The 16,601-nt window shown below is 39.9% G+C and overlaps 1 protein-coding gene across 2 annotated transcripts in view; it reads right to left on the minus strand.

The window, feature by feature from the left end:
* apba2b (amyloid beta (A4) precursor protein-binding, family A, member 2b) overlaps positions 1-15,872 on the minus strand; it is a 33,366-nt gene extending 17,494 nt beyond the window's left edge. For both annotated transcript variants that reach the window (XM_085907937.1, XM_085907938.1), the window contains exons 1-3: positions 15,758-15,872; positions 2,122-2,603; positions 746-1,809 (exon numbers count right to left, since the gene is read on the minus strand). In XM_085907937.1, the coding sequence (XP_085764063.1) occupies positions 746-1,809; positions 2,122-2,584 (1,527 nt within the window). In that variant the 5' untranslated portion in view covers positions 2,585-2,603; positions 15,758-15,872. The remainder of the gene's footprint in view (positions 1-745; positions 1,810-2,121; positions 2,604-15,757) is intronic.
* Positions 15,873-16,601: the final 729 nt, after the last annotated feature.

Genomic DNA, 16,601 nt, shown 5'->3' on the forward strand with positions numbered 1-16,601 from the left:
CTCACTGAGAGGGCAGAGATGAAAAGTAGAAATGTGACATTCAAACGGAACAGGCAACGCTGTCAAGCCAATGGAGCTGAAATTAATCAGTCCATATACTGTACGACATTAGTGCCCTAAAGACCTGATTAGTATTCACTGTATTCTGCAAACAGCCGTTAATGAGATTTGTGGGATGTGATGCTAAAATCCATGCCGTGCCACAAAACGGTATATGTAACCAAAATTCTGTGTGGTTCACACTTCCATCAGTGATATAGAACAAGGACAAATCAAAGAATGTGCAGAAGGGGAAGAACATACCTATTTTCTGGGGAAATATTTCTCATTTCCAGTATAACTCACAGCCTTGCCCCTGGCCACATTTTTTTTTATATTGTATTCCAAAGCAAGCGTACCAGGCAGTCATCCAGAAGATGAATTATGGATATCATTTCAGCACAACTATTGCGCACATATGGATTGCTGTGTTGCTTTTGTTGATAACTTCCAAAATGTTGTATATCTGCCTCAATATTTGAAATACTACAAAATCAAAGTGTACTAAAAAAAGTGTACTGAAAAATGCTTTGGAGCCTTGGTGCATTGAAAAACACGATTGCCAGCAATGTGCAAAGGTGAATAAGCAGCCCTTGCTTCAAATTCAGTTAAATCCTGCAGACTGCCATCTTATTTGCAACTGATGTGATGAACCCACCCAGAAGGAGGCTGTTGCTACGATCAAGCAAAAAGGCTCCCAGCTCACCTGCTCCTGTTGCCATCTCTGTTGATCTTCTGGGGAATGGGGTTGGATCTTGAGGCCCCTCTGGAGGTCTGGGTTGTTATGATGCACAGAAGGCAGGTTGAGGGACTTGGGTCTGCTGTCATGGCAATGGTGAGCGATCGGGTATGTGGTCGTGTTGGGCTTGGCGTGAAGGTAGTCACCTGTGGGCGGGTCCTGGGCTAGTTCTTCTGGACTTTGATCAGTGCCACTACTCAGGCTCCCCATGCTCATACTCATCTTGATCTCCGCAACTATTTGGTCAATGTCCTCCTCCGCTTCCTCGCCCGTCTCCCCCTCAACCACTAACACCTTCCGGCTTCGGAAGGGAGAGACGTGCATAGAGTTGCCATTGTCCTCTGGGGCATAGTAATCTCCACTATAGGCCCGTTCATGTGTCTCATGTTCATCTCCTTCCTCATCTCCTTCCTCATTTGGGCAATACTCCTCGCTCTCTGCATCGTCCTCGTCGTCCTCCTCAGGCGGACACGTGTGTGAGGCGTCCTGCATGGCAGAATGTTGTTGGTGGAGATTGTGATGGTTATGGTCCAGGATTGGTTCTGGTCGTCCATTGTATATCTGTTCGTCTGGGTCTTGCTCCACCACCTCACAGCGTACCTCCCCCTCACCCTCAGCCCACTCCTCCACCCTGTGCCTGTCACTACCAACGGCCCAGTGCTCTTGCCTGGCTGTGTTCTCCTCGCTCCATTCCTCGCCACCTTCTTCCTCTCCTTCCCTCCAGGCCTCTCTCATGCCTTCCTCCTCTTCTCTCCACTCTTCCTTGGCTGCACTTTCTTCTTCTTCGTCTTCTTCTTCCTCTTCATCTTCAGCCCACTCCTCCTCTCTCACCTCTGCCTCTCCTTCTTCAGTCCACCCTTCAACTGGCTCCTGGCCCTCGGTGTGACCTTCATTTGGCTGCATAATACAGGCCCGCTCGTGACCATGTTTGCAGTCTCCTTGGCTGCTGCAGTCCATACCTTCCATGTAGCTCTCATCCTCGGGACAGTACCGGATGTAGTAAGTAACACCTTCATCCTCCTCTGCCAGCCCTGGAAGTTAATAAACATTTAGGGTTGATTCTTTATAGGGCAATAATAACAACGGCACTTGGTAGAGCGCTCTGGCAAAACTGAACTTTATCAACACTAAATCGACACCGGTATCCAAAGAAAATAAAACACCTTTGGCAGAGAAGACCTAAAAAAAAACCAGCTCTATAATTTCACCTGAACAATACGGTGCATTGTAATTCAGTACCATGTTTTGCTGTTTTCACATTTTTGTTTTGAAACGAGATGACCAGCTTGCTGAGGTTACAATATTTTTTTGTACTCATCATATTCACTGATGATATCACTCACCGTCATCATAGTCTTCCTCATCCTCTGATGTATTGTTAATGTAGTCAGAGCAAGAGTCATCATCCAGACTGTCAGCTCCATCATGAAAGTCCGCCTGGTTGTGGTTATCTTGCTCATGGTCAGCCGCTGAGGGTGTTGCAGGTCGCTGGGCCTCTATTTCTACATCTGCTTGATTGCCATATCGCTTCAGTTCAACATCAGCATCCGCATCCACTTCAGGACAGCTGTTCAGAACCTCATCTTCACACTTGTGAGAGGAATAATGTCCCTTACAGGTACGGGGAAGGGGTTTTGATGCACGTGATTCCTTGGGGTAGCGGGTCGGCGGCTGCCGAGGATGAACTGCTTTCAAATCATTTGATTCTGTAGGATGAGGTGAAGGACAGGAGCTGGAGACTGGAGGAACCACACAGTGGGCTCCTGGCCTCTTCCTTTGAGACATGTTTGGTGGTTTACAGGCCATGCATCGTTACAGTTTGTTCCTAAGAAGCAAAAAGACACAGATGAAAATATAGGAGTCAATTTGGGTTTAGGAATAAGAAGAGACTGGACTGAAAAAGGACATTAGTCAGTCTGCAGGATTCACTTCAACTTTGAAATGAACATATAGAGTGACTTTATCATTTATCACTTTATCAAATGTGAATTCCAATCTGGTGGTCCCAGTGGGCATCTGATGTCAATTCAACATCAAAATGACAGCAAATGCTGGGGTTTGACCTTATGTTGTTGAATTGACATCAGATGCCTCTTTGTCTTTTTTTTTTTTTTATGGAAAATGTGTCTCATAAAGTGGCTTAGTATGGTCTCCAATGTTTTTAAAGTGCGTTGCCAGGAAAATTAGTTGAGAAATAACTTATGTGCAATCATCAAGATGAATGAGTGCACGACAAAGTCACAAAAACAAATAATCTTCTTCGCACACATTAAGTAATAAATAATCTGCCGGATGATTCAGAAAATGCAGCGGCAAACAGTCGTAGCAGGTAAAATTAGCCAAACTTTGACATTTATCAGATTTTTTGTGAGGTAGAGATACTATTGATGTACGACAGCATGAATCAGCTCTGGCAACTCATCATTAATCCTTCTTCAGCTCTCTGTCAGACACACCCTTCAGTGCCCTGCCGTCTCTTTTCAGCATCCATTTGACAGCTTTCCAGTTTTGACCCTTCAATCATTCGTGATTATCGGAATTAATTTGCTACGACCCCGGCAGCTCAAATAGCAGGCACTGAAACACAAGTACAAAAAGACAATACAGCAACAATACTCGAGCTAACCGATATTGGATGTGCATCAGCGACATAAGTGACTGACTGCTGTGTAGTTCTCAAACAGTGATTCATTATTACAAATTATAGAAGGACATGATTACAGCTGACTAAATGTGCATATGTAGAATAAAAATAACTAACTGAAGGCACATGATCATGATAAAATCCCTTAGCATGTCAAACAAAGAAAAGATAAATCGAATGAACCTCTTACCTGAGGTCCTGAAATGGGATGTGGTGTACAATAGCACTGGTGTTAACAACGGCCCAGTGTTTCCTCCCTTTGCTCTCTCCTCGCTCCTCCCTTCCCCCACCATCCGCCAGCTACACAGCATGCACCTCACTGACACCACCCACCCCATTTTGCCACAATATATTCTAACATCCGTTTATTGAAGCACAGCCCCTCCTGAGCAGAGAGTAAAGGATCAGTAACTAGGGGTAACTGCATCTCAGGGGCGGGGTAAGCTCCCCTCTGACCTCCTCTTTGTTGAATTCCAATAGAATTGCTTGGATTGTGGTATGGTTTAATCCGTTTCATCTCCATTTCATACATATTTCACCATTTGGTTCAAATGTTTTTTTTAACCAGTAAAAACGCTTGGAATGGATGTCACATACACAGCTTGGTACTAGCCTGCCTACAGAATCCCAATCGGCTGCTTTGAGTAGCAGCTAGGGACCGATTGAGCCAAGCTATCATCTCCACTGAACCTATTTCTGTCCGCCACAAAATGCTTTAGCTCGAGTGAGATGAAGCTTTAAATTATCTTCAGACACTTCTGTTGTTTGGCAGAGGCATATGTGCAGGGTGTTTATGCGAGGAAGGGGCGAAAGAGTGAGAAACAGCCCTAAAGCACTAGGTGGTTTAAGCATAGTGAAGGCACTGATAATATTAATATCTCAGCTTGAAATCTAGTTATGACCTAATTATTTACTCAATAATGCCATTTTTTAACACGGTGTTGGCTGAGGGATCCAAGTTCACATGCATTCAATAGTAGTTTTTTTTTGTTTTACCACTAACATGGAGAAACGTCTTCAGATTCTCAGAATTTTTTGATGATTTTATGGACCACAGTGAAATCCAAAAATTGCTTAAACTGTGGGAATATTTGCTCACAGAGTTGCTCACAATGGGTAGAACCTTGACCCATCTTTCTTTGTGAACAACTGAGCCTTTGGGAGAAATGACTTTTATACCCAAACACCTGTTTGGGTACAAATAAACTTGACTTGACTTGACCCAAACACCTGTTAACAAAGAACCTTTCGGTGGTATATTCTTAACAAGTGTTTTTTTTTAATGTTTTTATTCCTCAACATTAGTCCTGTTGAAGCTTTTTTGGAATATGTTGCAGGCATGAAATTCAAAAGGGGAGAATATTAAAAAATATATATCTTGGTAGTCTATTCAGTGTTTGAAAATGATAAGAAAATCATTACTCATGTTGTATTTTTATTTAATTTTTTTACAGTGTTCCACTTTCATAGGATGTGGTTTTTTTTTTTAATTATGTTTTTTTGCACATCACAGTGTAATGTGCGCATCCCATCATGATGTTTGATTGCTCTCTGGCCTTTAGCGGATAAGCAAAAGATTGCCTTAGAAACCATACGTACATGTAGCATGACAGCAAGCCTTTGAAGGTTTTCAGAAATGAAATAGCATTGAAGATGCTAGCTATTGTTTTTGTCTCAGACTTTCACTCTTTGTCCGCCAAAACGTTTCAGCTAAGGAAATTGGTCAATGCTGTGAGTTTCAATGCAAGCCACTAACAAATTGGGTTCAACTTGGCATAGAATGATACAAAGTGAGAAGGTCGGAGAAGATTCCTAAAACCCGTAGACATACATTGGTCCAGCCACGACTTAAACCACACATACCTCTATCATACACATCAGGAATGTCTTTGTTTGTACACTGCAGATAGGATCACTAACAGAAACAGACTTTGTTTGAAAAGGAGTTTCTCTTCAACAGTCTCATTGACATTCAGCATTTGTTCTCCTTAAAGCCTCCCACTCACTTCAAGACGACAACAAGGGAGCTTTGCGGGAGATAGGAAGAGGAGAGAAAGGCAGAGTTGGTTAGCAGCGGGAATGGCACAGGACCACAGAAACCCATTCCACGCTCCCTTCTCATTATGCCTGCCAATGTCCATCTTGCCACCTCAAGCACAACTATACCCTTGACCGTTTCCACAGCAACTCCTGTTTTTTTTTTTTTTTAACTACAGTCTCTCAGAAAAGTATCCAAGCCAATTATTTAAAAGGCTCTTCAGGAGAATGAAAATGTAGCATTCAAATAGAGTCATCGTGCTGATCTAAACTAAGTTTGAACACTTGTAATGCCAACTGTGGAGAGTCAACTCGGCTCTTTACGCCTGGATGCCCATCATCATAGACACACCAGATACAATCTAAAGTGACAAAAGCAGCCTAAAGGCAGGTCTGCATGTAGTTATAGTTGAATGAAACCCCAATAAGGTCAAAACACCCTCTGGCATTGACATCTTGCAATTGTTATAAATTGTAATTAGATATGAATTAGATATGAATTTCACATTGACAAGGTGTTTTCATTAATTCAGTTTGTCTTCTTCTTCCTCTTTTACCTTGTTATAAATAGACATAATTTGATTTTGACAACTAAGAATGTGATATGATTGGACTGACCTTTGAATTGTCATTAAAATGTCAGGGATAGTCGTGGTTTAAATTACTGGTGGAATGACACAATACTCCACTAAATCTGACAAGTCTTTTCAATGTTTTTTCAGACTGAGGCCGCTCTAAATTCCATCCATCCCCTGGCCTTTGATCCTCATTGAGTGTCATCTTTTAATCAAGACCGGTTACGTATTCACGGCCTTCACTCTTCTTACCTAGCTCAGGTCTTTGCAATCTCGAATAATGCTAACAGCTCATAACTGCTGAGCCAGGTGGTGTCTGGATAATAAACAGAAGTAATCAAAATTGCCTCAATTATAATTTGATTGGAAAAAACACACAATGAGAAAAACTTAATTCTCCAACATTATATAGGACTCTCCGTTTTCTTCAAGTTCTCATGAATCTCATTAAATCTGCTAATAACATAAATCGAATTTGAAGATGGCTATTATATCGACAGTTTCTGCTTTCTGCAAAAATCTCGATGTGTAGTTGACAGATAGCTTTAGCAGGTGAACTCGGCAGGCTAATATGGATTGGTACAATGGTACTTGAAATAAGTTTTGGGTTCAGGTACATTAATCAATGTCAATTCCAACAATTCAAATTTTCTGGGTATCAATGGACTCTAACCATGACTAGAAAATTCCAACAACAATTCTCAGCTTCCTTCTGGAATTTCTTCTCATCCTCAGATGGAGTATGAATACAAGTAGTCTTTTTATATTCGTGTCATTATCACCACTGGCCAGCTGACACGCAGAGGAATAATTTTGCAGATGGTGACTGCTCAGGCCCGAGAGGAGCGGCACCATATAAATGATCGACGGACACAAAGAGGCTTGCTTTTGTTTATCAGTCCTGTCCACTCTTGTTGACATTTTCCTTATCTCTGCGTTTGTATGCCAACTGAATATTGGGGCTAGGCGATTATTCTGAAAATAAAAATGTCCAGTCCTACTGAATTAACACATCTATTATGAATTTCGACCTCCTTGACAGTGTTTTTATATCTACCAATGTCTCTCACTGTTGCAACTCAATGCACTGAAAGTGCCGAGGGTGTGTTCATGTGTGAATCTGTCACATCAATCCTTATAAAGCAGTGGCAGGTTAAGCAGGAGTTGCAAACTCCCAACAACCTTCATGCTTTACTGAACCCTAGGGAAACATACAGAGTCAAAAGGGAAGACGGAAATCTTCCCAACAGACCTAAACTTAGATCACATATTTGAGCAGGATTCCATGTTTTTTTATTTTTTGATCCCACCAAGTGCTTTCAAATGCATTTACCTAACTATTCACATGTTGTGTCATGTTATGAAATCTGACAAGGATTTCATCCCATGTGCATTTGGTTTTAAGATAACAGGAAGCTCCATGATAACAACGATAAAGATATGTTGATCAAGTTAGGGGCATCTTTCCACGTGTAAGCTTGGGGAAAACAAGATAACAATCAGAACAGAAAGTGCAGTTTAAAAGAGGAAGCAGGTCTGTAATGTAATGTATGATTTATTCAAACCTATTTTAGGACTTCTTCGGGTTACTCTCCCTCACAATATTATGCAGAAACTGAAAAAGGCCCAGAGGAGGATGAACAGTCCTGCGGCTGCTGAGGAGGCACGGCACCTCATTGAATCAGTCTAGTTTGGTTCTGCCACAATAAAGGACAAAATCCAACTGCAACGGACATTTTGGACTTCCAGAAGAAAATATATGGGTAGTCTCCTTCAACAACCGGGGTCACTGCCCCTTCCAGCTCCTTCTCTCTGGTAGCCGCTATCAATCTACGCACAAATTCTTCCATCAACACCCTGAAAAAATGACTCCAAATTCCACAGTGGCACTTGGCAAATGTTTCCCAATTTTGCACATTCCTTTGTGACAGTATGACTGTATTGATTATTGTAGCTTCTGCTCCCTACATATTTGTTTCATTGTCATTGATCAATATTCCACACCACTAGACACTTCAAAGGACTTTGTGCATTATTGTTTATTCAAAGTTAGATCACAATTACTGTGCCACTTTAGATCAGGAGTGTCAAACTCATTTTTGTTGCGAGCCGCATCGTAGTCATGCTTTCCTTTGCCATGATGATTGTCAACCCAAATAAATGTATGAACGTCTCGTATTATATACAGTAAAGGCTACACAACAAACTGACGACTAACTAGTTTTGAAATCAGAGGCCAGTATAAGCTGTTCAAATTTTTAAAAAGATGAATGGTAATAAAAAATAACTAACAGCATCTCTTTTTTTAAAAGTGAAGATAATTTGGAAGTGTAGTATCGACACAAAGTCGACACAACAATTTATCTTCATGGGCTAAATATGATTACACTGCGGGCTACTGCTCATACCTCGTCTAAGCAACAGCCCCGCCCGATCCATGAAAACGGGTCCACACATAGCGACATCACAAAGAGAGAGGCCACACCTTTACCGTCCTGGCATACTAAACGCACGCACACTTTGGCAAAGCAGCAACTTGACTTCACATGCAGATGTTATGATTTTGGTGCATCAAATGAATTATAAAATGTGTCTAGTACATTCCGAAATGAGCTCAAGCACTGTTTGCTGTTTGGTGCATTCAATTATTCCTTTTTTCTATGTAACTTTAAGAGGTCCTACTTAGTGAGCAGAAATTGAAGATTAGATAGATAGATAGATAGATAGATAGATAGATAGATAGATAGATAGATAGATAGATAGATAGATAGATAGATAGATAGATAGATAGATAGATAGATAGATAGATAGATAGATAGATAGATAGATAGATAGATAGATGGATGGATGGATGGATGGATGGATGGATGGATGGATGGATGGATGGATGGATGGATGGATGGATGGATGGATGGATGGATGGATGGATGGATGGATGGATGGATGGATGGATGGATGGATGGATGGATGGATGGATGGATGGATGGATGGATGGATGGATGGATGGATGGATGCATGATACAGCTCCCTTGATTAATGGGAAATATGATAACTATCGAGTTAAATGAAGTGAGATTGTTTGTGGTGTCTATAAAATTCCGAACCAAATTGTGTGACTTTTGTTCAAAATGCAGCACAACATATGCTCTGACGAGTCTTACTTTCCATGGGAAAGGAGGAGAATAAATATCCTGCTTTATTTATTTAGTCAAAGATCAATTCTGAGGAGGAATAAATCAATACAAAAAGATGCCAGCCAACAAATCCAAAGCCTCAGTCAAAACATGCTGTACTGAGTACTAATTTCACAATCCCTACAGATGGGTCCAGAGGTTATTGGGGATAGAAAGGACAGGGGATGAGGATATGAAAGGCCTCATAAGGTCTCTCTCACCAAACCAACAACCAAGCCAATCCTGGGATGACAGAAATCGGGATTATTGTATCTGCCATTTGAATCCCCTTACATCACATCACTGTCACTCTGCTCTAAATCCACACCATGGACTTTTGCATCATTTGTGTCATGTGTAGTATTCAAGACAGGTAACCACAGTCATGCACATACTTGTGTAAATAGAGAGTAGATGTTTGGCTGCTAATGCGTATAAAAGCACATTAAGACCAGAGTGACTCTTTTATTTCTGTGATACGCTACTATTAGTTTGGACTTTGGAGAAAGCGGTCTATGACAGCAGTGAGTTGGTTAGTGTTTGAATTGAAAAACAAAACATTCTGCCAGGGGGAAGTTATGCAGTAAAATAAAACCGAGAGAGAAAATAAACATTACTTTTCTTCTTGCTCTCAGGATGTAAAAGCCTCAGCTATCACACGCATAAGAAATTGCAGGTAGACAAATTATTATTTCTTGATGGTAGGGTAATATTCTGAACAAATTACCACGTGCAAAATAAACATAGGCACCTAGGGAAGTGGTTGAAACATGGCGTTGATGATGGATGGTACTCAAGTGACTCGAGTTATAAAGGTTGTGTTGCAAAGTCAGGTTGAAAGAAAAGTCTATTAATTTTTCCCTCTCAAGAAGGAAGAATGTTAGAGCAAATTAATAAAATATGAGCACAGGAAGTGTTGAAATGCTCCCAATGTTCCTGAATGCCCTTCTGTGGTTTTACTTCTTGTCAATAAGAACGAGTGCATGTTATTATTTGTAATGTGGTTGATAATACACTCAACCTTTGTAGTTCAAACGGATCCAGTCATAATGGGCACATGACATTAAACATTGACCTCTCTCAGGTTTGGCGAGACAGGTGCATTCAAATACAATTGGACATTTCAAACTCAAACAGAAAAAGACTCTCTGAATGCAGTAAGCGTTAATAAAATGATAGGGGCTATCTATCAATCTGGAAAAGCTGACATATGACGAGAAGAATGATGAATCACTTTGCTAGTTTACATAATTACAATGGGTGGTCCATCATTATATTTTAATTTAAAACAAATCAGCATGCTTCCATCCTTCATTCGGGATATGTCAAAAGGTTAAATATTCAATGAGATTTTATAATCTTCAAGGGCTTAAAAAATCAACACGAAATCTTTAGGTGGTGTAAGATTTTTGTAAAGTCCTGGAAGTAAAGAGAAAGAGTAAAATGTTTGATGTTCTCCCAGTTCAAATATTCTGAAGTGTTTAAAAATGTTTTTTGGAATGTCATCAAAAGCATTCTAAATGGTAGTCTTGGAGTACTTTTTGATTTCATACAAGTAAAATGAATTTGTAGTTGTTTAGCTTTCAGCTATTTTTTCCACTGCTTTTTAATGTTGTTATAAGTTTTAGCCACGGTACCGTTCCCCTTTTTTGGTCTTGTTTTAAAAAGATGTACAATAACTGACTTGTTTTGACAGCAGCGGCTTGGTGCAACCAAAGTTTGGAATACACAAGTATTTTGTAAACACTACACTTAAATTTTCAGTTAAAAACTTGGAGGCTGTTTTTCAAATTCAAATAAGTTTTTTTCCAGTCTTGAGGATAGACTGAATATTCCCCCTGAACTTGCTATCCAGTGATCCTGCTCGCTTTGCAGGCTCCTCGAGTTGATTTTTAAATTACTGGAACAATAAAACATCTGTTACCCAATTGTCCATCCAGTCTTTAACCAGGATGCAATTTATCTCATAAATGACATCATTTTTGTTTATTTGATTAAACCAAAGGCTGAGCAAGCCTTGGACAAAGCTTGTCTGCCACTGGTTGTCAATCAGAAAACACGCTTGGCCTTACGAATAACATCCGAGCCAGATCGCATTTTTCATGTTTGAATCATAAATATAACTGGAAATACATTGACTCAAATTTCTATTGACGAAACAGTCCAATGTGTCTCCCCAGAGGAAGACATTTACTTGATGGCAGTTCCCCAGAGCAGATCAGCAATAAAAAGCAGCAGGTGAGGTTCTCTGCACATCTAAATGCTAATGTCTTCTGCTCCCGAAACAAACGCAGACACTAATCTACTGTGTTGCCGAACTCAGTGACAACAATGATGACTGCGTGCCTCAGAGAAAAGCTTTATCACAGGTTGATACCAGGTTATTATTTTGGGTAAAATGTCGGAAGTGAAATTGTCAATGAAGCGTTTTGCTGGTTGAGTGAGGTGCAGCAATTGATCAATTAATCGACAACTAATCGAGTATCACAAGTTGATAATCACAAACCAGTCACAAATTCTTAATTGATTTATATTTGGGGGTTTTCTGCACTGTGTGAGAAGGAGCAATAACAAGACTAGCATATGTGCATATAGTATTCCATAAAAATGATGAGACGTGAAATCACCGTGACCATACTCGGGGCTTCGTCTTTTGTCAGCGTCATCAGAAATAAAAAATCTTCAGCCTTTGGGCCTCTCTACCTCAAATTCCTGGGCTGTATTCCGGCCCTAGAATGTCTCTGACATATGTTCAACAATTTCCATTTTCTTTCATTTCAGCACTTCGCCTTTCTTCCAGTGTGGCCTAATTTAGTCAGCATGAAACTGATTTGACGCCTTCATTTACATGAAAATGCTGCGAAAGCAAAGAAAAAAAAACGTGTACAGACCACATTATTTAGGAATGTCACTGCACAAGGGAATTGAAGAAAAGCTAACTTTTGCATCAGTTATATGGTATACTGCATATACCTTAATGAGCCGGTTATCATGATCACTTCATAGAATAAACAACAAAAACAATGAACTGTTATTAACGTTCAAATCCACATCTTAATAGTCTTGAACATTTTTGTTTTATTTTTCTGCAGAATTCTTTGATATACAAGAACAACGCCAGACCTCCAGAAAGGTTGATGTTTTCAAGTTTAAAATATTCATAAATATTCACAATTTGTTTCTAATGACACCTTATTGACTCACATAGTAAAACTAAAATTAAAAACACAATGCACTCTTATACAGATCCTTCCCAAAATGGATGAAAATATAATTGGCTGTTTAGATTTAATTGATTGTTCCTTCAACAAACATATAACTTTTAACATTAATTTTATTGTCTAGAAAGATTTTCAGTGAATATGTTTTACACAAAAATAAATTTCAGCTCACACACGCGGGAGACTTTCTTCCCTTTCTGACACCAGCACGAAGGGAGTGGAAGTAAAATTAAAACCCTCAGGAGTGGCAGCCATTTATTTAAGTATTCGGAATGATCACAACTACAAATTTATACTGTACCAATTAAAACTTTTTCTTCACTCTGCATTTCTATTTATTCACTGAAGTTGCTCGAGGAATGCAACAATCTTTGCAAGCGCCGAAAGTATTCTGGAGACTGATTTCTTTCATGCTCATGGCTTTCAAAGCACTGTTGGAGGAGACGAGATGTTTCAAATAGTCAAGTGAAAAATCAAGTTCAGATATTGATTGGATTTCAACAGTCAGTTGAAGAATACAGTTCTATAAACGCACATATCCTGATTCCAGAGTAGTTTCTTCCAATAAACTGCTAGTGGCATTTTCAGAATTTTGACCTTGATTCTTACATGTTCTCGGTTAGTATCTGTTTGTAATATAAGATTTGGCATATTGCAAAGTTGAGCATCTTGACACAAAAAAAGGGTAATAAACATAAAATAACATGGCAGATATAGATATTGCAAAGTAATCCACAACCTTGCTCAATTACTTTTTAAGAGCTGTGCAAAAAGGCTGAGTTGAGTGGTTCAGGATTCCTACAATGGATATCGTTTTGAAAGAAATTAATGAATTGTAATAATGTCTTTTGTCTTGTACGGCCATTATGAAGAGACATTTCAAATCAGACACTTCTTCCTGTGCTTAAGTGGCTTTTTTCCTTGATACCACAGCTCTCAAATGAATCTGCGTTTTCTGAAGTTTTACAGAGCAAAGCTTTCAAGAATATATGGTAGCCTTTTGCGTACAGTGCATCATCCCATATAACGAATACATAAATGACCTTTGCTGGTACCAATCATGCTGCAATGTCCAATTAATTTGATTTGCTATGTCAAATAGTCCAATTTGTTCAGCAGAGTTGAAATTTTTCCTCCCCACCTGGAATCTAATTTGGAATCCTCTCACTGCGGTCTGAATGAAATCCCTCCAGCCTGCGAGGAAGGTGTTTGTCCTTGAGTGCAGGTGCAATATAGCAAAGTATCGACTAAGCAGAGGAGTGAGACATTCTCAAAGGGATGATTTAGAGGAAGTGGGGCACACTATTAGCAGAAAAGGTGGGCAGATGTATGAAGGGTCCCAATTGGATTGAGGTGGAGAATACAACCTGGCAACCCATCTTTACTTTCTATTGGCATACATCTCCTGTCTCCATGGACATCACTTTCTCCTCAAACACTCTTCCAGTTCTCCACTCATTCCACCAACGCACCGCAATTTTAACCCAAACCCAATGGGCCCACTACTCGTAATATAGGCCACAGTTGAGATTTCTCGAACCAGCATATTAGCTGCGGGCAAAATGTGTAGCAGTCGTTTTAGAAATCCATCACTTTGTACAGTATGTGTACAAGGCTTTCGTGTGTCGCGATCAGATAACAATGACGAGTTTTTATTCGTCAACATACTGTATAAAGAATTTGTCAGCCATAGTCTGTAATAGAATTCACTCGACTTATACTAAGGTGTCTAATTCTAGTCTGTGCACAGGTTGTTTAGGTGTTATCTAAAAAACATTTTTTAAGCACTCCTTCACAATGGGAGCTGGGGTCACACATGGATGCATGGTCGTGGGAGGGAGAGAATCAATCAAGCAAACAAGCAAGCAAGCATGACTTCTTTTTAGCGATGTACATTTTGTTCTACCTACGGTCATACATACAGAAGCTGTGTTTTGTTGTAAATAAAGGTGATCTTACCGATGGAGGTTTCAAATGATCTTTGGAAGACTTTACAATGCATTGTTTTCATAAAAGGGATGAATTTAGTGATAGTGATAGATTAATTGCCAACAGTAGAGGTGGCAACAGGGGCGGCAAGAGCATTTGCAGTTACTCAAATGTTCACGAGGGAAATAAAAAAGTAACCCTGAAGATCCGCAAGGACAGTGCCACTATTATTATTATTATTATTATTATTATTATTATTATTATTAGAGACTCAAACAGTGGTCTAAAAAAATGCAGCTTCCACAGATTCTACATATTTATCCTGATCCTCAGCAAATTTTAATGGCCCACATGATATGCCTATTCAAGTTTTCCATTTTGCATAATCTTGCTAAACATATGCATTAATATTAACTGTAGTAAAAACACAACCTGTGTATACTTTTTGCCAGTATTGTATGAATTCAACCAAATATTGCATAAAAGCTTTTTCAACTAGAATGTATGAAAACCACAATATCTGCAACCAATGCTGTCTCTGACTCAATGTTTTCACACGCAGCGGGGTGTTAACAGGCTCTAAAAATGGAGATGAGGACAAACAGTGTGGACGTCACATCTCATGATGCAAGACTGACTCTGCCTCCCACGAGTCCCACCCAAAGAACAATGAAGATCAGGCAACAAGCCAGCAAGTGCCTGCCACCTCCTTGTTACCATGGGTGCTGTGAACATGGACTTTTGTGTTTAAAACCACATATATAAAAAAAAAAAACACAACTCACTACACAGTTCTATCTATCTATCTATCTATCTATCTATCTATCTATCTATCTATCTATCTATCTATCTATCTATCTATCTATCTATCTATCTATCTATCTATCTATCTATCTATCTATCTATCAGAGGAAAGCCATGAAATTTCCTATTCAATTAGAGAAGTGCGTGGGAGTGGGATGGATGAAAGATAGTCTCATGTAGAGACGTGAATGAGCTCATTAAGAAAAGGAACTCACGCACTAATCGTTTGATTGGGATGTTACAGGAAAAGGGTCATCAATGTGAAAATCAATGTGATCCGTACGGGTGTGAGAAAATAAAGCGTACCTGACAAAGAGATGATCACGCTTGGAACAACATGAAGTGCAGAGTTGGATGTGAGCATTCAAAACATATTTTTTGCAGAGTTCATTTGGTGTTTCAATTGCACCGAGGCAATCCGCCCTATTGCTAGCGCGGATGCAGAACAATTATACACTGGCTTAGCAGATCAGCATCCTCCGATCCCCAGGATGCCCTGGAGGAGAAAACGCTGATGCCCCCCCTCCCAATCTGCTAAGCGCTCCTCGACGCTCGATTACCTCTCTACTACCATTACCATTCAAAGTCAGTCTTACCTGGACAATGTTGATGTGCCGGACAATTCAGTTCCTTCCGAGAGCAATGAGAGCCGGTACTGGCAGGCCGAACATCCCTCCGCTTCTCTCAACGACAGAAAGCGTACTGAGTCTGACTGTAGCGGCACCCCGGAACCAGCATAGTAACATATGAGCCCACTGCGGCGGTCTGGATGGCTGGCTGGCTGGTTTGCACGAAGGTTCTGAGAACGCCCAACATCAGCTGGACATCAAATTACGGTCGACCCCCCCTACCCGCAAAAAAGAAAAGAAAAACAAAACTAACACGCCCCCCACATACATATATGTATAAGTTTGGACTTCCTTGCTTTAAATGAAATGCTTCAGCAGTTTTGTTTTGTTTTATTCTAAAGGTTTAACACTTTTGAAGGTTCAATACGGGTTTCTGTAAGAAAAAAACAAACCAATTCAGTATAATAGTCTCACCTCGAGTGTCCCCCAAGCTCAGCATGGCTCAACTTTCATATTACATTTTAAATATTAAATAGCAATTTGTCTCTAGAAAGTTTCAATTTAAAGACAAACATTAACAACATCACTGCGATGGTTTAAATTGAGATTTGAGGTTAATAACTTCAGTTTAAAATAACAACCTTATATTCCCTGTTGTATTAATTTAACCCTCACGTCAAACTAAATTACATACCTGAGAACAAGATTTAAAGCTTGAACTATTTATTCAAACACCAATACTGCTATCTACTGGACTCAGTTAAGCATTACAATCAAGTAAAGCTTGCGGTGACAGCTTTAAAAAAAATCTTGTAGCGGTGATTGCAGGCAGGGTCAGAAACGCTACTGCCGGCAAATTTTCAAAGGCATA

This window comes from Syngnathus leptorhynchus, chromosome 3 (genome assembly GCF_054491065.1).
Source record: "Syngnathus leptorhynchus isolate UIUO chromosome 3, UIUO_Slep, whole genome shotgun sequence".
NCBI lineage: Eukaryota > Metazoa > Chordata > Actinopteri > Syngnathiformes > Syngnathidae > Syngnathus > Syngnathus leptorhynchus.